Source organism: Oryza sativa, chromosome 7 (assembly GCF_034140825.1).
Source record: "Oryza sativa Japonica Group chromosome 7, ASM3414082v1".
Taxonomy (NCBI): domain Eukaryota; kingdom Viridiplantae; phylum Streptophyta; class Magnoliopsida; order Poales; family Poaceae; genus Oryza; species Oryza sativa.
The window spans coordinates 22,123,880-22,146,901 of record NC_089041.1 but is presented as its reverse complement, the minus strand read 5'-3'; the positions used below and the strand labels follow the sequence as shown (position 1 = coordinate 22,146,901).

The window sequence follows — 23,022 nt, the reverse complement described above, 5'->3', positions numbered from 1 at the left end:
CCTTGCCACGGTAGGTAGTGTAGCCGGTCACTATCTAAGCTGAGGGCGCCTGCAGAGTGCTCTAGCTAGGAGGTTGTTGTGTCGCGATGGTCAGTCACCAGTAGCACCATGAGCATAAGAATGAGACATCGAGGAAACTAATTACCATTCTTATTAACATATTTTAATTGGCTAATTTGTAGAGGTTTTCTAGTATTAATTAACTAATAATCAAACCAGTGTTTTGATGAACATGTTGTCCAAAATGTCACTTATCTATGATTGAAGATAGTATATATCTCTAGTTGGAATTAATAGAGACCAAGATCGAGCTACCATTTTTATTATCCAAAAAGACATGGTCTACAATAATCGTTTGCTTGTTAGTTTATCCGCGTAAGCCCCGTAGCCAAAATTTAAAATTTGAAACCTAATTTATGTTGATTTTGGTTTTTGTCTAGGATACTTTTCAGCATTAGTTTTTAAACTGCCAACAACACCGTTACAAAAATATTATCAATAATCTTTTTTTTGTTTCATTTATTTTTTTTATTATGGTTTAATAGTCGTAGCCAAATGATCATAGCCGAAAAAAGTCCAAGGTACCTAGCCAATTAAATCCAAAACCAACTCCCCAAAACTTTTCTCATACGGATAACCACCTACGGCATTTTTAAGAGTAAATTTCAGAAAACTGAAACTATAATAACAAAACTATCAGTTTGATGCAACATTAGTAACAAAACTATCAGTTTGATGCAACATTAGTGATCTATTTCAGTTTGCTGCAACAATAGCGTGGGAAATTATCACAAAACTATAACTTTTACATAATATGCTGCTACAGGATATGTAGATGACAACTATAGCAGCATATCACATAAAAGTTACAGTTTTGTATTAATTTCCCACGCTATTGTTGCAGCAAACTGAAATAGATCACTAATATTGCAGCAAACTGATAGTTTTGTCATTATAGTTGCAGTTTTCTAAAATTTACTTTTTTTTAATTTATCTCCAAAAGTATCCATTTCGTAGTGAGATTAATTATTTTGAAATTCGATATAGATCCGTCGTTTAAGAATCACGTTTTCCCCTGTCAGAAATTTAGCCGTTAGCAAGTTAGATCCATGTAATGAGTAATGTGTATGTTGTATATATACAAGCATCCATTGATTATAATATAATATATTACTGTATAGCACTGTACACCGTATCTATATAAGTGAATGGTGAATCCCAAGAATCAACTAGAATGAGCCACATAATCAACAAAAATAATAGACACTGGATCCACATGAAGACAAAATAGCAAGAAGAAATCTGATTCATTAGATTCACTTTGTCTAGAAGCTTCCTTAACCTACTAAGAAAAATAGTAAGGTTATGGATATAACTTTACAATGTACACTTTTCATTAAAAAAAATATTTTGCAAATATACCCTCTTACTCTATCTATGCAACTTTCCTTTGAGAAAAAAAAATTACAAATAGATCACTGGCCTATATTTAGAAAGATCCAACAAATATTGTGCATATAATTTTACAAATCACACGGTTTACAAATAAACCTCATGTTTTAATAAAGATTAATATGATCCGACTAAGCTTATATCATTCAAAGTTATATATATTAGTGTTGAGCATATATATATATATATATATATATGTGTGTGTGATATGCTGATGTAACTATCAGGTATGCACCCATTAAAGATGTTATGATTAATCATCATTACAAATTCAAGCTTATTATTGCTACCACAATCTATAGACGTATTTAATAGAGAGGGAGTTTATAGTTACGCAATGCGCAACTTAATATACTACTGTAGTAACTATGGGCGATTTTGAATAATATATACAGATGGAGTTGAAGATTTCATCAAGCCAGTGAGGGACAATAGCTCCAATCGCAGGCATGCATGCAGCATGCATCACTAATGTATAACCGACGAAATGATGCGCATACAGTTAATTAACACCATGCATACAACATTTACACTCTATTCGTTGATGCGACGCAAGGCAATAATTTTATTAATCCAGCTTGTTTGCTTCGAAGACCGCAATATTCATATAATTTCATCGATCGATCGATCATTCGATCGTATTCATCTTATGATATGCCAATATATGTATGTCATTAACTTTTATAACACACATTTCATCATTTATCTTGTTAAAAAAGTTACGGAATTATTATTAGTTTTGTTGTTAGTTATTTTATTACTTAAAAATGTATTAAATATTATTTATATATCTTATTCATTTGTATTTTTTAAAAAAAACAAATGGTTAAATATGTGTCTGAAAATCGACGATATCGTGTGTTAAAAATACAGAGAGAATATATGCACACATATATTTTATACATTTTATACAGGTACACCAGCAGGTGGTGAGCCGGTCCACCCGTACTACGTGACGTATATGCCGAGCCGATTGCGTTTTGCGCCCTCGTGACTCGCCGCCGACACTCGCCAAGTTTGATCACTTCTAACCGCCGCGCCCGCGCGCACCAGGCACGGCCAGTGACCCAGTTGTACATATACCCAGCGCACACTGCCTCACTAGCTCACTCCCACTCCGCCATCCACTCCCACTACTCTACCATCGTGCGCGCGACGCGCGTGCGAAATCAATGGCGGCCAACGGCGGCGGCGGCGGCGCCGGTGGCTGCAGCAATGGTGGCGGTGGCGGCGCCGTGAACGGCGCGGCGGCGAATGGCGGCGGCGGCGGAGGAGGCGGCAGTAAGGGCGCGACGACGAGGAGGGCGAAGGTCAGCCCGATGGACAGGTACTGGGTGCCCACCGACGAGAAGGAGATGGCGGCGGCGGTCGCCGACGGCGGCGAGGACGGCCGGCGGCCGCTGCTGTTCCGGACGTTCACGGTCAGGGGCATCCTCCTCCACCCCTACAGGTGCGAATTTGCGATAGTGCAAGCCGCACTTGAGGATCGTATCTGATCTTTCCTCATCATCATTCAAGTGGCATAATCGATCTTCTTCCAAGTTTTCAACTTCCATGTTGAATTACTAGCTCACTGCTAAATTTCTATGGGATCACTCGCTAATATATTATTAGTAGGGAGTAGCTATATATTTATTTATGATACCATATTTTTTTATAAAAGAAATTAGACCGTTTTACACTACAAACTAAAATCACTATAATTTTTTTAAGACTTACACTATAATTACATACATTGCAAGTTTTAATATTTATATTATAATTTTCTAATACACAATATATAAAATAATTGAGATTAAAAGTAATTTATTATCTACTGAAATGAGGATATAGAAAAAGATAGAAGTATACTTATGTATTGGAGAAAGAGTCGCAAACTAGTAGTGGTTCCGTCTTTAGTGGCTGCGTCATCCAGCAAGTGAGCGAACAAGTGAACGCCTCAGTCAGTCAGGCTGTGTTTAGATATGGGGTAAAAAAATTTTTTTTGCCCGTGTCACATCGAATATATGGACACATATTTGAAAAATTAAACGTAGTCTAATAACTAAACAAATTATATAATCTATATTATATGTAAACTACGAGACAAATTTATTAAGTCTAATTAATTCATCATTAGCAAATGTTTATTGTAGCACTACATTGTCAAATCATGGAGCAATTAGGCTTAAAAGATTCGTCTCGCAATTTACACGCAATATGTGTAATTAGTTTTTATATTTGTCTATATTTAATACTGCATGCATATGTCCAAATATTGAATATGACATGATGAAAAAATTACTAGGGATATAAAAAGGACCTTAGTCTTGTGGCTTTTTTGTTTTTATTTGTTTCCTTACATATAGAAAAATAATAATTGAAACTAATCAAAAAATATTACTAGTAGGTGCAAAAGTGTTCGGTTTGAAAATGAACGAAATGTGATGGTGTAGGATTTTCATCATTACAGAGACTGTGTGAACAGGCGTTTTCAGCCGGTTGAAATTAGCTTCGGTTTCTCGGTTTCCAGCTATATGTTCAGTTTTGTGATATGCGTCCGTTAGTTACAATGGGAATCTCATGGGCCACACTAACCAGCGTCCAAACTCCAAATCATTGAGCCCAACAGCAGCCTCTGCCACGTGAAAAATGTTGGACCAAAATACCCTCTTGGGTCGACGGCCCATGGGCCTAAAACCTAATGCACTATTCCCGGTAAGGACGGTCCCACATGTCAGTGCCCGAGGAGGCAAGTGGGACCCAGCTCCACTCTCCTCCCCTCCCCTTCCCAACACTGTGGCACACCGCACATGACTCGCCGATGGCGGCGACTCCGACGGCTGCGCTAGCGCCGGTGACGAGCGGCGTAACTCTACGTAGGGGCCGCGCGTGTCTCCACTCCTCCACCTTTTCGCTCCCAGATCCCAGCCCTTGCCGCCGTGCAGTCTAGTTGGCGGCTATGCCCTTCCGGCCTCCCGTGCTTCGCTGTCCTACGACCCCTGTACCGTGTGCCCGCGCAGCTCGCCGAAGGGTCCAACCCACGGCGTCGAAGCCGAATGGTATTAGCTGAGGTCCCAGCAAGCTCTTAGCCCTGTCGTCTTCTCACTGCATCCGAGATAGGTTTGACTAGTGGACTCATTTTTTCTTTTGAACGTGCAATGCTATGAATTGTTGGTTGTGGCTGGTAGTTGAAATGCATGTGCATTTGAATTGACAGGTTTAAAATTAAATATGCGATGTTTTCAGTTACTAAATTCGAAGTGTATTAGGCATGGACACGGTGTATTAGTTTCATCTAAAAAATACAATGCTAATGTTCAAGGCTTTTATTCTCTTGTGCCAACTTTGCAGATTTTGAGTATTCTAACCATTTTTTTTCCATTTCTTTGCAACAGGTTATTGACATTGGTCAGATTGGTTGCTATCGTCCTATTTTTCATATGGCGTATCAGGCACCCGTACGCCGATGGCATGTTTTTCTGGTGGATATCTGTGATTGGAGATTTTTGGTTTGGTGTTAGTTGGCTGCTAAACCAAGTGGCAAAGCTGAAACCGATCAGGCGTGTTCCCGATCTTAACCTCTTACAACAACAGTTTGATCTTCCTGATGGAAACTCCAACCTCCCTGGCCTTGATGTATTCATCAACACCGTCGATCCCATAAATGAGCCTATGATATACACTATGAACGCCATTTTATCCATTCTTGCAGCAGACTACCCAGTTGACAAGCATGCTTGCTATCTTTCGGATGATGGTGGATCGATCATCCATTATGATGGTTTACTTGAGACTGCAAAGTTTGCTGCGTTATGGGTTCCCTTTTGCCGAAAACATTCCATTGAGCCTAGGGCCCCTGAGAGCTATTTTGCAGTGAAGTCACGTCCATACGCTGGAAGTGCACCAGAGGATTTTCTCAGTGACCACAGATACATGCGTAGGGAGTATGATGAGTTCAAGGTACGCTTAGATGCGCTTTTTACTGTCATTCCCAAACGGTCAGATGCATACAACCAGGCACATGCCGAAGAAGGTGTGAAGGCAACCTGGATGGCAGATGGGACAGAGTGGCCTGGTACATGGATTGATCCATCTGAGAACCATAAGAAAGGAAATCACGCTGGAATTGTTCAGGTATTTTCACTTGCTTATACTATTACCTTTTTCTTAATTAGCTTTCAGTAATTCCAACATATATTGACTAGAGTAGTATATGAGTTAGAGTTACCTAATAAGTTAGAGTGCAATGATATATTTTTCAACTACCATGGTTGTTCAATAGGTTATGTTGAACCATCCGAGCAATCAACCTCAACTTGGTCTACCAGCAAGCACTGACAGCCCTGTGGACTTCAGCAATGTTGATGTGCGCCTTCCTATGCTTGTATACATAGCCCGCGAGAAGCGCCCAGGCTATGACCACCAAAAGAAGGCAGGTGCCATGAACGTGCAGCTGCGAGTATCTGCCCTCCTCACCAATGCACCATTCATCATCAACTTTGATGGTGACCACTATGTCAACAACTCGAAGGCCTTCCGTGCTGGTATATGTTTCATGCTCGATCGACGTGAAGGTGACAACACTGCCTTTGTCCAATTCCCCCAACGTTTTGATGACGTTGACCCAACTGATAGGTATTGCAATCACAACCGAGTCTTCTTTGATGCTACTTTGCTCGGCCTCAATGGTATCCAGGGCCCCTCTTATGTTGGCACCGGTTGCATGTTCCGCCGAGTCGCACTGTATGGTGTTGACCCACCTCGTTGGAGACCCGATGATGGCAATATTGTGGATAGCTCCAAAAAGTTCGGCAACTTGGACTCCTTCATCAGCTCAATACCTATAGCAGCAAACCAAGAACGCTCAATCATATCACCACCTGCCCTTGAAGAGTCTATCCTGCAGGAGTTGAGTGATGCCATGGCATGTGCATATGAGGATGGGACTGACTGGGGCAAGGATGTTGGTTGGGTTTACAATATTGCAACCGAGGATGTGGTGACTGGTTTCCGATTGCATCGGACAGGGTGGCGCTCAATGTACTGCCGCATGGAGCCTGATGCATTCCGCGGCACTGCACCAATCAACCTCACTGAGCGCCTCTACCAGATTCTGCGCTGGTCAGGTGGCTCCCTTGAGATGTTCTTCTCACATAACTGCCCACTCCTTGCTGGCCGCCGACTCAACTTTATGCAACGAATTGCTTACATTAACATGACAGGCTACCCAGTTACATCAGTCTTCCTTTTGTTCTATCTCCTCTTCCCTGTCATATGGATCTTTCGCGGCATATTCTACATACAGAAGCCATTTCCTACATATGTATTGTACCTTGTGATCGTCATATTTATGTCAGAAATGATCGGTATGGTTGAGATCAAGTGGGCGGGGCTAACACTACTGGACTGGATCCGCAATGAACAGTTCTACATTATTGGAGCAACAGCTGTTTACCCGCTTGCAGTCCTGCACATAGTGCTGAAGTGTTTTGGTTTGAAGGGTGTCTCATTCAAGCTGACAGCAAAACAAGTAGCAAGCAGCACCAGCGAGAAGTTTGCAGAACTGTATGATGTTCAATGGGCACCATTGTTGTTCCCGACGATAGTGGTGATAGCAGTGAATATCTGTGCCATTGGCGCGGCAATAGGCAAGGCTCTCTTTGGAGGATGGTCACTGATGCAGATGGGAGATGCGTCGCTCGGGCTGGTATTCAACGTGTGGATCCTGCTGCTGATATATCCATTTGCACTGGGTATCATGGGAAGATGGAGCAAGAGACCCTATATCCTGTTCGTCTTGATTGTGATTTCATTTGTTATAATCGCATTGGCCGATATTGCCATCCAGGCAATGCGTTCTGGATCCGTTCGGCTCCACTTTAGACGGTCAGGTGGAGCCAACTTCCCTACAAGCTGGGGGTTTTAGGATTAATTTGTATCTCCAATGTTAGCTGGTATTTGTTTTTCCCTTGTTGAGTTTTTTTTTTTTTTGTTGATTCTCAGGTTTTACTTTACATGCTGTGCATAGCATAGTACATGTACAGAACTACAGATTCGTTCAATAAATGAAAGATTAGCCATTTGTCTAATAAAATAAGTTGTACTAATGTTTTCTTTTGAGAACAGAGAAGCTGTACTAATTAATGTTCCACTTACAGTTAAATTTTCAAGCATTTTACAGCATGTGAGTCCAATGTGTGAGATGATGCATGTGGGTAACTCATGTAGTCAAATCCTATCATGGACTAGCAAGGCACCGTTGTATCAAGATTTCTTAGTCCATCTGCTAACTGCATTATTCACCTATTTGAGTATAAGAATCTCGCGTCAGGGGGATCGAGATTGGTATGCCTGGAGCCTGAAGCCCTGAAGGTCAGGGTAATCCAGTAATGCGTGCCTGCTTCTCGGGCTATCTGAATTTCATTGTGAGAATTTCTTTACGAGTTTCTAGTATTTGCATTTGGAATCAATCCACTGTGGTCTGCAAGTTCATTGCATCTAACATGTAAGTATCAGCCTGCCAAATCTTAGGGCAGTTTTGGATTGAAGCCAAAACTTGACCTTACCAAAATTTTGGTAACTTTAATAGTAAACATGTTAGTTTGGATTGAAGCCAAACAATTGGTAGTGCCCACACTCAATTTGGCTATATTTTAGAATCTTTTTCACTCTCGTACTAAATTTTAGCTTTATATTGGTATTAAACCAAACATAGACTAGCTAATTTTGCCCTACCAAAAAATTTGGTAGTGGCAAAATTTACCTAGATTTTAGTACTACCAATTAATTGGTAGGGTAGAGAACCAAATAAGCCCTTACTAGAGAAATATTAACTGCAGTTAAAACCCATGGCACGATGTAGCTTGTGGTAGCAGACTACCAAGGTATTTCTAACTGAGACGCCAGTGGCCGTCGTTGTGGAGGCGGGAAGCGATTAAGCGAAGACAGAAAATTATTGGATATGGGCCATATAAGACGGGCTGCAAGTACACCACACTTCCTTTCCAGCCCATACAGTATAGCCCGCACGTGCATTACATTAAGTTCACTAGATCCCTTGACCTGAGTTTGAGTTACATCTTTATAAAACGCAACGTTCCTCAACTCACAAAACCAGTGTACTCGAGGTCCTAGATAAGATGGTGGTCTTTTTATTTCCTGATTATGATATCCTTTGGTTGTAATCTTATAACTTTTTTTTTTGCTATATCAATATGAATCTCCGCACTATCTTGGGTGGATCATTTAAAAAAAATGTTATAATAATTCTGAATTAACAAATGGCGCAAATTGACATGGGAAACTCCATTGTGATCGCAGTTCGCAGAAATCCAAATATAGAATATGCAGAAGTGGTACGGTACAAGCATTTTTTGGTTTGGTTGGAATGAGAACCGAACACGCCCGTTCGTCGGACTCGGGAGTACTCTCTTCATTCCAAGAAAAATTTATCCAAATTTATTATTCTAGAAGATCTTTTCTAGGTTGATTTTTTTTTTCCGGAGGGAGCAGGCCGGAGAGCAAGCGAGCGATCTGTGAGCTAGGCGGGACACACGTTTTCTGCGTGGTCTTCGTACTACTCCAGCAGACCAGCACGCTAGCGCGGCCGCAAGCTAGAGCGCGCGGATCTCGACGCCACCTTGTGTCGGGCAGGGCAGCAGCAGCTAGCCCACTCCGGTGTGGTGGTGTGTGCTCCTCGTGGCTCGCCGGATCACGTGGCATGGGGGACACGTCGCACACTCCCCCCACACTCGCGCACACGTACACTCGGTCTCGGATTCTCTCGCTCTTTAATAAATCGAGAGCTACTGAGTGGGCTAGTGGCTGCTGGATAACTGTGGAGGAGGATCATATCAGGCGACGATCGATGGCGCTTTCGCCGGCGGCGGCTGGCCGTACCGGCCGAAACAACAATAACGACGCCGGCCTCGCGGACCCTCTGCTGCCGGCTGGCGGCGGCGGCGGCGGCGGTAAGGACAAGTACTGGGTGCCCGCCGACGAGGAGGAAGAGATTTGCCGCGGCGAGGACGGCGGCCGCCCGCCGGCGCCGCCGCTGCTGTACCGGACGTTCAAGGTCAGCGGCGTCCTCCTCCATCCCTACAGGTGTGTGTCAAGCTGTCAGCTTAAGCTAACTTCTCTTCTTCTTCTTTCCTTCTTGCCGTCGTGCGCGTACTCGAGGGTATGTTGTTGCTACCGTGTTAGCATCGTCCTGTCAAATTTTCCCACTACTGCTATGTGATGGATAGTTGTATCAAGTTTCCTGAATCTTGTCACTTGTGGAACACCGATTTTTTTCCTTCAGTTCATGCAGAAATTAGGTTGTTCTGTGAAATCTCTACAAAAATCATGTCAAATTAATTCTTGCCTTATCAAGATCACCTAACAGCTGTGTGCTGGTAGCTCTTAGTGCTAGCTAGAATTATCTTTTCTACAAAGTGATTAATAGAAAACAACTAAACCAAACATTATAAAACGTGGGAAAAAAAGCAGCGTTAAAATAACTTGAGTGGGTTGCAGCAAGCCAAGCGTGGTAGAGCCAAAGTAACTGCAAAGTGCCAGCGTTAGTTTGTGCTCTCCTGTACTCCCCTGAACACTGGTGTCTCACGTTCGTTGGAGGAAAGACAAGTCCAAAAGTCTGCACGCCCACGTGAAAAGGCCCCTCTCGATGTCGGCCCGCATGGGGTACATGAGTACATCTAAACAGTGGGCTGACATGCAGTTTGTGGGCCATTAGCTCGACTTGCACTTTATTAGCCCAACAGTAGGCTACAGTCATCCAAGTTCTTTTTACCCTCTTTCGTTATTCCGAATCCACTGTTTTTTTTTTTTACACTCAAGATGGTCATGATTTCTCCAGAGTAATTAAATTTCGCAGGATTATATATATGTTGAAAAAATCAGTGTAGACGAGGATTACAAAATTTTGAGTACATATGCTTCGATAAGAGAATGGATTCTAATCTCGAGCTGAGGGGACAGAGGACTTCCCTCGAGGAATCAAATGAGTTTTCTTGCAAGGTCTCATATTTTCACTTAAACTTATAACTATCAGCTAAAATTTAAATGTTCAATTTTAAATGTGGAGATAATTTTAAGATTTTCCTCATCGAAGTTTATTTTTCCACCTTTGCTTTTATATCGTTAAGAACATGTATATAAAAGTTCTATTCACAAATTATTATTTTTTTATAAATAAAGGGAAAATTGGTCCTATACCATCGAAAGTTTTCAAGTTTAGTTTTGTACCATCGAAAGTTTACGGTGCACTTTAATACTATTCAAAGTTTCTACCGTTACTACTTGTAGCATTTCCGTCCATATTTCAATCTCTCACGTGAAATATGACAAATCCTATCTTACTATAAAGTTATCCCCCACTAACTCCATAACCTTAACATGCAAAAATACCACATCATCATCCACTAACAAGATGCCACATCATCATCCACTAACAATCATCACATTTAAATATCATGCAAACATGCTATATCTTTATAATTTTTATAATTTAAGAGCTTTTCAAATATAAACATGTTATATTATCATCCAATATAATTCACATAATATTTTAATGTATATCTTTATTATGTTTTATGATATCCTATATACTTATATAGTTCATCCTTACTTAGTTAGTACTTAAATGATTAATCTATGGTCCAAATTATCTTTCTCATTTTTTCCTCTAATTAAGTCGTATCACATCAATTGTTTTTAGCCTTTAGATGATTAATCTATGGTCCAAATTATCTCCCTACTTTTCTTCTTCCATAACGTCATACCACATTACTTTTTACTGTTGAATCACCATTCTACAATTTAAGTATAAATTATCATAAACCACATTAATTTACTTAATCTGATGTTATCTAGCTATATTACACGTTATTTTTTTATCATACTAAATTCCGACAGCAATGCGCGGGGTTTCACCTTACCCTATAGAGGCAACCAGCTCCGCCCGCAGCAGGCAGCTCTTTCGTTGCCTTGCATCTTTCCTGGATCTCCGCCATCACGGAAGTAGCGCCATGTCCCTCCTGCCGCCGAGCTGCTCTGCCTTCCTGCCGAGCTCTTCCCTCTATCTCCGCCTTGCTGCCGAGCTTGTCCTCTCTGCCATGTATGTCCCGCCGCCCGCCACCAAACTTGAACCCGGCCACCGCTCGCCGTGGTGTGATTCGGCTCCCGCCGGCGAGCCCTCTCCGTTGTCCATCTAATCTCAACGGCGACGACGAGAGATTCGACTGAAGCTCCCCTCCTGAGCTCCTTTTGTCAGCGCCGGGGTCACCGGCAACATTATCTATTCTATTAGCAGGTTCTCCAATGATCCAATCCCCTCAGATTAAAACGGGCTCGGCGGTGCCGCCGCGCCGGCGACAAGATATTTCAGCTTCTCCCCCACCGATAACCATGACGACAAGGTCCACAACGACGGAACGACCTCGCTCCAGCCACGATTTTCTCCCATCTGAATGTACGCAAAGATCGGGCTGATTGAAACAACGAGCAAAATCAATCTGTTTCCCTCCACATATGGGCCTATGGAAAGAGAACGAGAAAAAAGATCGTCCCAGGAAACTGCTATGTGAAAGAAGGGTAGTACAGTCATTTTGTTTGGCCTTCTCTACGGAAAATTAAACAGAAACGAGAAAATCTAGACGGAAGTAAACGGAAGTGGTAGAAAGAGTAACGGTGGAAATTTTCAATGGTATTAAAATGCACCTAAAACTTTCAATGGTATAAAGCTAAACTTAGAAACTTGCGATGATATGAAACAAATTTTCCCAAATAAATAGGGAAAATTGGTTTATTCCACAAATAAGCCAATATCTATGTAAAGATTTTTACACGCTAATCCTAACCATGCCCTCGTTCACTTGTGACAGGTTACTGACCTTAGTCAGGCTGATCGCCGTCGTCCTCTTCCTCGCATGGCGCCTGAAGCACCGGGACTCCGACGCCATGTGGCTCTGGTGGATCTCGATCGCCGGCGACTTCTGGTTCGGCGTCACCTGGCTGCTCAACCAGGCCTCCAAGCTCAACCCCGTCAAGCGCGTCCCCGACCTCTCCCTCCTCAGGCGGCGCTTCGACGACGGCGGCCTCCCCGGCATCGACGTGTTCATCAACACCGTCGACCCCGTCGACGAGCCGATGCTCTACACCATGAACTCCATCCTGTCCATCCTCGCCACCGACTACCCCGCCGACCGGCACGCCGCCTACCTCTCCGACGACGGCGCGTCGCTGGCCCACTACGAGGGGCTGATCGAGACGGCGAGGTTCGCCGCGCTGTGGGTCCCGTTCTGCCGGAAGCACCGCGTCGAGCCGAGGGCGCCCGAGAGCTACTTCGCGGCGAAGGCGGCGCCGTACGCCGGGCCGGCGCTGCCGGAGGAGTTCTTCGGCGACCGCAGGCTCGTGCGCCGGGAGTACGAGGAGTTCAAGGCGCGGCTCGATGCGCTGTTCACTGACATTCCGCAACGATCGGAAGCGAGTGTTGGCAATGCAAACACCAAAGGCGCGAAGGCCACTCTGATGGCAGATGGGACCCCTTGGCCAGGGACATGGACCGAGCCAGCAGAGAATCACAAAAAAGGACAGCACGCCGGAATCGTTAAGGTAAAAAAAAAAAACCTGTTCAGTTCAAACTTTAACTTTATTGACATGAATTTAAACTTTAAACTCATCTTAACTTACGGAGTAATTCTTATATATTAGTTAGATACAAATGTTCACCTCTAACGTAAAGTTAGAGAAACATAAGTCTCTGGTATATAGGATCCACACGTCAAAAAGACACATCCCCGTGATTTAACTTAGGGAAGCCCCCATCGCAAATGCTCGGAAGAGACACCATCCTAGATGGGTGCCACCTGTATTCTCACCAATCTTGAAGCACTAGAAAAAAGTAAAGTAATTTGGATTTTTTTTTCTTAGCGTATACCCTCCGTATTCCAGTGGTGCCCTACGAACTTGTATCGTATTCTCTGCCCTAATCACGTCGTTAGCGTTCCTCGTTCCTCGGAGCTGTAATCCAGCTATTCGCCCTTCCGTTCCGGCTATCGCCGCGCGTGTAGTTCGCCGCCCTTCCGCCGTCGTCGTGGCTGTCGCCGTCGCTGTCGCCGTCGCCGTCCAGTGGTCTTTTGCTTGGAGCCGAACGAGCTGCTGGGCTGTTGTCCAGTTCCCGTAGATTAGATTTTGAAGAAGCTGTGATTCCTAAGTAGATATTGTACTATCATATATAAATTAGAAAACAATAACATGAATTATTGTTTCTAATTTGTAAGCTATTGCAACCTTTATTTCTTCCTGAAAGCAATTTGTAGTGACTCGATATACTCAAACACGTTATTTCTTTCTAGTTTATTTTTCTTTGAAGCTTCGTGTCTTGTAAATGGGCCGCCATGCATTGTTGATCCATGGTTGATCAGGGGCCTCGGAGGATCGTCACCACCGGCGGATGGGCAAGTGGCAGCACCGGCGAATGCGCCGCCGTGGGGATTCATCTGCATTGACGGCGACGGCGACGACGACAGCCACGGCGACGGCGGAAGGGCGGCGAACTACACGCGCGGCGATGGCCGGAACGGAAGGGCGAATAGCTGGATTACGGCTCCGAGGAACGAGGAACGCTAACGACGTGATTAGGGCAAAGAATACGATACAAGTTCGTAGGGCACCACTGGAATACGGAGGAATACGGAGGGTATACGCTAACAAAAAAAATCCAAATTGCTTTACTTGTTTCTGGTGCTTCAAGATTGGTGAGAATAGAGGTGGCACCCATCTAGGATGGTGCCTCACGCGCTGAGGATTGGGGCTCTGCCCCAGAGAATTTTTTTCCCAAATGCTCTGTTCATGGCATGCAACCAATTTGCAGTTTCAATATGTTTGTGAAAGTTTTGATTTTGTAGGTGCGCAAATTTTGCTTATTTCACACAAGACATGACAAAAAGAAATGTTTGATGATGTATGGTGATTGAATAGGTAATGTTGAGCCATCCGGGTGAAGAGCCTCAGCTCGGCATGCCGGCGAGCTCCGGCCACCCTCTGGACTTCAGCGCCGTCGACGTGCGCCTCCCGATACTGGTCTACATCGCCCGGGAGAAGCGGCCGGGATACGACCACCAGAAGAAGGCCGGCGCCATGAACGCGCAGCTGCGCGTATCCGCGCTGCTGTCGAACGCGCCCTTCATCTTCAACTTCGACGGCGACCACTACATCAACAACTCCCAGGCGTTCCGCGCCGCCCTGTGCTTCATGCTCGACTGCCGCCACGGCGACGACACCGCATTCGTCCAGTTCCCGCAGCGCTTCGACGACGTCGACCCGACCGACCGGTACTGCAACCACAACCGCGTCTTCTTCGACGCCACGCTGCTCGGCCTCAACGGCGTCCAGGGCCCGTCCTACGTCGGCACCGGCTGCATGTTCCGCCGCGTCGCGCTCTACGGCGCCGACCCGCCGCGGTGGAGGCCGGAGGACGACGACGCCAAGGCGCTGGGCTGCCCCGGCAGGTATGGAAACTCGATGCCGTTCATCAACACGATACCGGCGGCGGCGAGCCAAGAACGGTCCATCGCGTCGCCGGCGGCGGCGTCGCTCGACGAGACGGCGGCCATGGCGGAGGTGGAGGAGGTGATGACGTGCGCGTACGAGGACGGGACGGAATGGGGCGACGGCGTCGGGTGGGTGTACGACATCGCGACGGAGGACGTGGTGACCGGCTTCCGGCTGCACCGGAAGGGGTGGCGGTCCATGTACTGCGCCATGGAGCCCGACGCGTTCCGCGGCACGGCGCCGATCAACCTCACGGAGCGCCTCTACCAGATCCTGCGGTGGTCGGGCGGCTCGCTCGAGATGTTCTTCTCCCGCAACTGCCCGCTCCTCGCCGGCTGCCGGCTGCGCCCCATGCAGCGCGTCGCGTACGCCAACATGACGGCGTACCCGGTCTCGGCGCTGTTCATGGTCGTCTACGACCTCCTCCCGGTGATCTGGCTCTCCCACCACGGCGAGTTCCACATCCAGAAGCCGTTCTCGACGTACGTCGCCTACCTCGTCGCCGTCATCGCCATGATCGAGGTGATCGGCCTGGTCGAGATCAAGTGGGCGGGGCTCACCCTGCTCGACTGGTGGCGCAACGAGCAGTTCTACATGATCGGCGCCACGGGGGTGTACCTGGCGGCGGTGCTGCACATCGTGCTCAAGAGGCTCCTCGGACTGAAGGGCGTGCGGTTCAAGCTGACGGCGAAGCAGCTGGCCGGCGGCGCGAGGGAGAGGTTCGCGGAGCTGTACGACGTGCACTGGTCGCCGCTGCTGGCGCCGACGGTGGTGGTGATGGCGGTGAACGTGACTGCCATCGGCGCGGCGGCGGGGAAGGCGGTCGTCGGGGGGTGGACGCCGGCGCAGGTCGCCGGCGCGTCGGCGGGGCTGGTGTTCAACGTGTGGGTCCTGGTGCTGCTCTACCCGTTCGCGCTCGGGATCATGGGGAGGTGGAGCAAGAGGCCGTGCGCGCTCTTCGCGCTGCTCGTGGCCGCGTGCGCGGCGGTCGCGGCGGGGTTCGTCGCCGTCCATGCCGTGCTCGCCGCCGGCTCCGCCGCGCCGTCCTGGTTGGGATGGTCTCGTGGCGCCACTGCCATTTTGCCGTCAAGCTGGCGACTTAAGCGGGGTTTCTGATTGATGCAATCGGTTGAAACTTGAAAGTATTTTGGAATGCGGATCCCTGTGAGAATCCTACAGTTCTCTGAGAATTTTGCTCTGTTTCAAAGGGGCTTTTGTCACAAGTAATTTTGGAATATAGCAAACGTTGATTTCAATCGTCTCTACTTGCTATGAAAAAAAAAACTGAGCAAACGTTGCTGTGCGCACTAAAAAAACACAAAATTCGGTAAAGCAAAACAGAAAAAAAGGAAAAGGAAAATGTTTGGATTAAAAAAAAAACTCTGGTTTATGCTAGGCCATAGCACATTTGCAGTGGTATGGGCTCATTGCTATACACGAGTAGTTCATGAAGGTGTTACTGAGTTCTCGTTGGAACCTACGAGTAAGATTTTGACAGTGTCTTTTGTTGTTCAGCAAATAGGATCTAAGGAGTATGTTTGATTTGTTCGCATAAATACCCAAATTAAGATATAAAAAATGCCAAAACTCGTATGATACCAAAACATAGGGGAAATACATCCTGAGAAAAACATAAATTATGTGGAAAAATAATGTTTGGTTTATAAAGAAAAGGGGTCATGCAAAAAAAAAAAATAGCGGCATCATCTTTTCGCTTATGCTTATACTTATCAGCTAAAATTTTAATTTTCAACCTCAAATTTGGAGTTGATTTTGGAATTTTTCATCGTAGTTTCTTTTTCAGCCTTTACTTTTATATCGTTAAGAACATATATATATTGTATTCGTAAATTATTTTTTATTTGTAAATATGCCTACGCTTATGCTTATAATTAGCGAACCCATGGGGCCGCTACCCATAGGAGTGTTTAGAATTGAGGCCTCGTTGGTTACCTAGTTGTGGCACTAGCTCAAATGGTGTCCAATTTTAAGTGAGCACTGTCAAACTTTTCAGTAGAAGGGGTAGAACGGTAGCTAGATCTGCATCAAAACAGACAGGCACGGCTGGTCATGTTCTCCATGTTCACATGATTGAATGATCAAATCAACAATGCAAGTTTGGAGATGCCAACGGGATTCTCCAACAGGAAAATTGCAGTCATGTAATATATCATGGTGCATTATTTTATCCTTATCCTTCATGCATGAGAAACACAAAAACTCTGAAATTCCTACCTGATTGACACTGTCTTGCACACATCCATTATTTCCTTCTGTCATCTGTTCACATAATCCTCTCAAGCGTTGCTTATTATTGTATTGCAAGCTTGCCAACAAACTAGGATCTATAATTGTAGTACAAAATTACAACACTAGCAGACCAGAATGTTCTTCATAATTCAAATCGTCTGTAGCCTGAAATAAGAAAAATACACCCTCGTCATAATAATATAAGGAGTTTTTTTTTGCATTTTTATGATGTATAGAAATCGACAATATTTTGACCAACAATTGTTTAACTAATATATCATTATATATGATATAAAAGTATAATTACATAAAAGTACTTTTAAATATGATCTAGTGGCATCAATTATGTATATAATAGTGTAGTTATTGATCGAAGTCCAGTTTTAACGAAATAAAATGTGCATTATATTATGGAGGGGATACATATAAAGGAGGTACCATATGGACCGGAAGTGATGCAGCTCACCTGGTCATTGGCCTTCATTTGCACAACTTTTGACTTGTGAAGATTGTAGTGAGACACAAAGAGAAAGATGAACTCACTCTCTGAATCATCGAAAAAAAGAAAAGGAAAAAAAAACATGAACTCTGAAGTGGTCCTGCCACCATTCATGTGTTCGTTAAACCTTATCTTAACAGCCTTGCAAGTTGCAATCGCTCATGGAGAGCGTAGAAACCACGAGCGGCAACATAAGCTAATAAATTCCCCCGTGATGTATACTGTTCTAGCAGAACAGCACTCCCACCGTCCCACGTCATGATATCTATCAGAGATGGTCCTCAATTTTGCATGATTGGGTATCAATCCATCTTTTGTTGGTGTTGAGTCATGGAAATGGACAGTTGATGAAGTACTATTATGCAACCACACTCCTCTATCACACGCCAAAAGAAAAACAGAGATCAATAATAAATTTGTAAGCTTGTGCATAACAATGCCACAATGGTAGTGAGATTTTGAATTCTGGTGGGCAAAGAAATATGATTATATTAGTTGAGCACTTTTTTTTAGACTTAGTTGAGCACTTAAGCTGTGTTCGCTAGGGGAGGATGGGAACCTGCACAGTGCACGCAGAAAACGAAGTAGTCCATTAGCACGTGATTAATTAAGTATTAGCTATTTTTTTTTCAAAAGTGGATCAATATGATTTTTTTAAACAACTCTCGTATAGAAAATTTTTATAAAAACACACCGTTTAGAAGTTTGAAAAGTGTATACGTTGAAAACGAGATGGGAGCGTTGGAACTTGCTCTTACGAATACAACACAGCTTTAATCAGCAATTCAGAACTACCATAACAATTTTATCAGACAAAAAAGCGCAGGAACTTTTGTAGAGATTGGCATTACAAGTTTTGTCACTACGACCAAGAAAATTTCATAGGCCGTCAAAGTTTCTAAATTCTTAGCACTTTCTCCATTCTAAAATATAGTAAAATACAACCACTACAAATATAAAAATAAAAATGATTTAATCATCTTCTCGGTTGGATCATCACAAGTAATACGATTGGAGGTGTGATGGTAGATGATTTAAAACAAATCAAGTTTCTATACGAAAGTGTAGAAAAAGGTAAAAAGGAGTCCGAAAATTGAGCACTGGAAAGGATCTCCGAGGGGATTGGAAACTTGGAACAGTGAATACTAGCGGCCGGGCCGACGGACGTGCGCCCGTGCGGCGGCGAAAGTTGGATCCAAGCCGTTCTTATCTTCCAAGTGTCGCCGACGTGCCGTCTCACTCCCCGTGTTTATCTATTCATCCCCTTCTTCGACTCCCACTTGACGCCGTCCGTTTCCCTTCTTCTTCCGCCGCGTCTCCCCAACTTCCAAGTCTTCCATTCCCCCTTCTTCCAGTAGCTTCCTCCTCCTTCTCCGCCGCAACCCCACCCAACCAAACCAAAAAACCAAAGGAAACCAAAGCAAAGCGAGCTCCGAGCTCTCCACCCACGAGCGCGTGCGGAATCTGTAGTAAACTAGTAATCCATCCCCGATCGGCGGCGATGCAGAACCCGCCGAGCCACCCCGTTGACCTGCCGCTGGCGGCGGCGCCGCCGCCGGTGAAGGCGCCGACCCCGCGCCCCCCCACGCCGGCGTCGCTGCAGCCGGAGTCCCCGGGGGTGTTCTTCACGGCCGCCGCGGCGGCCGCCCCGGTCGGGTCCTCGCACCGCCGCATCGCCATCGCCGTTGACCTCTCCGACGAGTCCGCGTACGCCGTCCGCTGGGCCGTCGCCAACTACCTCCGCCCCGGGGACGCCGTTATACTGCTGCACGTCCGCCCCACCTCCGTGCTCTACGGCGCCGACTGGGGCTCCGTCGACCTCTCCCTCCCCGCCGCCAACCCTAACCCTAGCGGCGACCCGCCGTCGGCCGAGGACGACGCTGAGGCCGCGGCCCGCAAGATGGAGGACGACTTCGACGCCTTCACCGCGTCCAAGGCCGACGACCTGGCCAAGCCGCTCAAGGACGCCGGGATCCCCTACAAGATCCACATCGTCAAGGATCACGACATGAAGGAGAGGCTCTGCCTCGAGGTGGAGAGGCTTGGGCTCAGCGCGGTCATCATGGGGAGCAAGGGCTTCGGCGCCTCCAGGCGGACCAGCAAGGGGAGGCTTGGAAGCGTCAGCGATTACTGCGTGCACCACTGTGTGTGCCCCGTGGTGGTGGTGCGTTTCCCCGACGATGGTGTGGCGGAGGGCGGAGAGGCCGGTGGCGCATCGGAGTTGGCGGTGGGCGAGGAAGTGCTGCACCCTGTGCCAGAGGAGGATGCCGAGTACCATGACGCCACTGAAGAGCACAAGGGTAATTGATTTACCGTCTGGTGTGCACTTGTGTTGCTGACTCTATATGTGTTGTTTCCTACTTTGATTTGCTATACAAAGTGTAATCTGAATAATCAAATAGTGGGTATGGATAAAAAAACAAACGAACAATCAACTACACCTGCAAATTATCGTTATTCGTGCAAAAATAACGAGAAAAATGAGTTGTAAGATAATGTAAGGTTGTGTAGTACAACAATGAAGCAATGTTGACACTCACTGCAGAGCCCTATGTTTTGGTTTAGTTCCCCACAACCCCAACTCCACAACATACATAAAACCCCTTGACATTTTAGGAGTTGCTCTATGTAGTCACAGGGAGGTGCAATAATATGGTGGGGATGTGGCTTTTAAGTGTAGGGATATGCTGTAACATACTGCATTTCCTTTCTATTCTCAAAATTACATGATCTAGTCTATTGTTCATGACATCTTTATGTGCAAAAGCGATTTAACTATACGATTTTGATCTTGTCGTGTGATTTAGTTTTTTGGCCAATCAGTTATCAGTCAACAACAGTGTTATCTATATATATCCTATATAGTTGGAACCAAAATCTCAACATGCATTGAGCCACATCATCCTAAACATCCTGACCGTTGGATCATCTGTTGGAGAGCTAAAACATATTAGCTGATATGAAACTAAAGTATTTAAATTTAGCTATATTTACATGCATTTCATCGTCGTAATTATGGTACATTCATGCAGCTTCAATTTTAGTTGGAAGACTATTGATCTCCCCGCCACATAACAAGAGTTAAAGCCCTATACTTGTTTTTTTTTCATCCCTTCTTTAGCTTGCATATCTTTTCAAAGCCGCTTATCCATACATAGTCATCCTGCAGCAACGTGCGTGGTACCATCTTGTAAATAAAGGATATGCATGGCACATACAAGCCTGTATACAGGGAACAGGTGGCGAATCTGTTAACAGGTAGTTGCATGTTATGTCGCATAAGTGCGCCTGGGTAGTATAATCACCTCAAGGTGGGTGACCGCACAAATACTACTGTTCATACTGTGACGATTAGTTACCGTTTATATGTTCCTTCAGTGCAAAGTACTCCCTCTATCTCAAAATATAAGGCGCAACTACCACTAACGCAAAGACCAAGAAAGAATTATTATCACCTCCTTGTTTGGATCACTCAAATAAATACAATGCATGCACCCAACGGGATTAGAGTTTTTGAGGGTGGAGGATATAAAAAACGAATTAAAGAGGAGGGAGGTGCTAGTTAATTGTATGCATGCATGCACGCCTTATATTACGAAACATTGAAAAAAAAGTGGTTATGCCTAATATTTTTGGATGGGGGAGTATATTTTTACACCACGTGCATATCTATTAGGCATGTTCCTAGATAGCTTTTGGCACAAGTTGAACATGTCTACAGGTTCTTGTTGGTTTTCAAAACTATGGATTGGCATAGGAAATAATTACGATTTGGATTCTTTTGGATGTTTTGTTATCTGCATGCTTCAAAATGGATAACATAAGTCTATGATTAATTTTAGGTATTGGTTGCATATGAGTTTATAAGGGACTGAAAACTGTAGTTGGAGTTTTTCGCCTTGAACTTTACTTATGAGCAATGTTCATGATGGATTGAATTATGCCATTCATTTGCTGTATCATCCATTCGTGCCAAAGGTTCTGATTTACTAATCATGCTAATGTCTTAAGTTGGTTATGTTTCTGCAGATACTTGATCATGCTGTATGATGATGTCCTCTTTGATCCAGGTGAGCATATCATGAATTCTTCTACTAAGTTTGTATGGTCAGTCTTATGGTTTCAACTGTGAAATGTTTGTTCGGAGAAATTCATATATCCAAAGGATCTAAAGTTCTATTTTGTGCTGTACATTTCTGTATATGTAGTACACAGGTTAATCTGTTAAGACCAAAGACCATAATATCTCTGTAGTTTGTTGTAATGTGACTAGGGCTATATACCAAATTACAATTTAAATGGATTAATCAGATTAACAACTGAAGCCTCCTTTCACGTATTTATCATGATGACAAAGGCTGTGGTGTTGGGCAAAATGATTATTCCATTCTCCAAGGCTACACAGGAGAAACCCAGATGGGCCTGAAGCCTGGACACTGTTATATTTAGAGCCCAGTGGTTCACTGTTATATTTGGAGCTCAGTGGTCAAGCCTTTGCACTCTTGATAAACCTTGATTTCGTTAGATCCGATTGATAATTTTCCTTCCATCTGACTAGCTCTCTGACATATTCTAAATTATTCCCACAATGCCATTATCTGTTCCATATATGGTAAATTAGAATATTTGGGAACTGCAATGCCCTAACACTGATTTGAGTGTTTTACAATACACTTGTTGAATTAATTTCCTTCCGCTTGTATTCAGTACCTAATTTCTTCCCTTTCCTTCTGCAGCATGTAAAGGTTCTAGCAGTCAACTGTTTGCTGGGTGCTAGGTGGGGTTTCTTCTGAGGGCATTTGCTGTTCCGTTCAACTTTCACTGCCTATGTTTATTCGTGCTTTCACTTTGTTGTATTTTATTGTCTTGTTTCATGTAGTTTTATCTGACCTACTGCTTGCACGGTTAATTTTTATGATTTAGAATTTTTGTGCTTTCTCAACATCACAAGATCTGTTTCTGATGAAAGTTACAGTTTGACTACTTAACGAACCAAGTAACCGTCTCCCTTTTATTTTTCTCCCTTGTTGTACTTTCCCTTAAAGTAAGATTATGGTAGATATCATGAATCTCTTGATGTGCGCAGTCAATATCTGCCAAAGGAAACTTTTTTTTTTTAATCTACTGTTAGGAAAAGTTGGCGTTTCTACATAAGAGCATGGTTACTTAAATTGTGTTCTGCTCTCTGGTCCCTGTCTTGGTTTGTTTGTTCTGCTGTTAGAATTATAGTTAACTCGTAACTAGGACTTGGAAGCTGAGCTCTGGAATCTTCTTTGTACATGTAT

At 44.5% G+C, this 23,022-nt stretch overlaps 3 protein-coding genes across 6 annotated transcripts; all 3 read left to right on the top strand.

The window, feature by feature from the left end:
* Positions 1-2,462: 2,462 nt before the first annotated feature.
* LOC4343552 (probable mixed-linked glucan synthase 8) lies at positions 2,463-7,622 on the top strand. Of its 3 annotated transcripts, none has more exons than NM_001422189.1 (3): positions 2,463-2,902; positions 4,830-5,568; positions 5,717-7,521. In NM_001422189.1, the coding sequence occupies exons 1-3, from the start codon at positions 2,625-2,627 to the stop codon at positions 7,358-7,360; spliced, it is 2,661 nt and encodes an 886-aa protein (NP_001409118.1). In that variant the 5' UTR covers positions 2,463-2,624; the 3' UTR covers positions 7,361-7,521. The 3 variants fall into 3 exon arrangements, with proteins under 3 accessions (NP_001409118.1, XP_015645600.1, XP_015645601.1); XM_015790114.3 differs by lacking the exon at positions 2,463-2,902 and adding an exon at positions 4,197-4,493 and having other exon boundaries at positions 5,717-7,622; XM_015790115.3 differs by lacking the exon at positions 2,463-2,902 and adding an exon at positions 4,336-4,554 and having other exon boundaries at positions 5,717-7,622.
* Positions 7,623-9,253: 1,631 nt separating this feature from the next.
* LOC4343551 (probable mixed-linked glucan synthase 9) lies at positions 9,254-16,242 on the top strand. 2 transcript variants are annotated; one of them, NM_001422187.1, is made up of 3 exons: positions 9,254-9,537; positions 12,318-13,047; positions 14,416-16,242. In NM_001422187.1, exons 1-3 carry the CDS (start codon positions 9,302-9,304, stop codon positions 16,102-16,104), a joined length of 2,655 nt encoding a protein of 884 aa, NP_001409116.1. In that variant the 5' UTR covers positions 9,254-9,301; the 3' UTR covers positions 16,105-16,242. The 2 variants fall into 2 exon arrangements, with proteins under 2 accessions (NP_001409116.1, NP_001409117.1); NM_001422188.1 differs by having other exon boundaries at positions 13,860-16,242.
* A 2,777-nt stretch (positions 16,243-19,019) lies between these two features.
* Positions 19,020-22,822, top strand: LOC4343550 (universal stress protein PHOS32). Its single transcript, XM_015791965.3, has 3 exons — positions 19,020-20,037; positions 21,767-21,807; positions 22,474-22,822. Exons 1-2 carry the CDS (start codon positions 19,239-19,241, stop codon positions 21,772-21,774), a joined length of 807 nt encoding a protein of 268 aa, XP_015647451.1. The 5' UTR covers positions 19,020-19,238; the 3' UTR covers positions 21,775-21,807; positions 22,474-22,822.
* Positions 22,823-23,022: the final 200 nt, after the last annotated feature.

What these genes read in the sequence shown, in the direction of transcription:
- LOC4343552 (NM_001422189.1), top strand. Translation starts at nt 2,625, where the DNA reads ATGGCGGCCAACGGCGGCGGCGGCGGCGCCGGTGGCTGCAGCAATGGT. An exon ending in ATCCTCCTCCACCCCTACAG is followed by an intron (nt 2,903 to 4,829) that starts GTGCGAATTTGC and finishes TCTTTGCAACAG; the next exon opens with GTTATTGACATTGGTCAGAT. An exon ending in ATCACGCTGGAATTGTTCAG is followed by an intron (nt 5,569 to 5,716) that starts GTATTTTCACTT and finishes GTTGTTCAATAG; the next exon opens with GTTATGTTGAACCATCCGAG.
- LOC4343551 (NM_001422187.1), top strand. Translation starts at nt 9,302, where the DNA reads ATGGCGCTTTCGCCGGCGGCGGCTGGCCGTACCGGCCGAAACAACAAT. An exon ending in GTCCTCCTCCATCCCTACAG is followed by an intron (nt 9,538 to 12,317) that starts GTGTGTGTCAAG and finishes CACTTGTGACAG; the next exon opens with GTTACTGACCTTAGTCAGGC. An exon ending in AGCACGCCGGAATCGTTAAG is followed by an intron (nt 13,048 to 14,415) that starts GTAAAAAAAAAA and finishes GTGATTGAATAG; the next exon opens with GTAATGTTGAGCCATCCGGG.
- LOC4343550 (XM_015791965.3), top strand. Translation starts at nt 19,239, where the DNA reads ATGCAGAACCCGCCGAGCCACCCCGTTGACCTGCCGCTGGCGGCGGCG.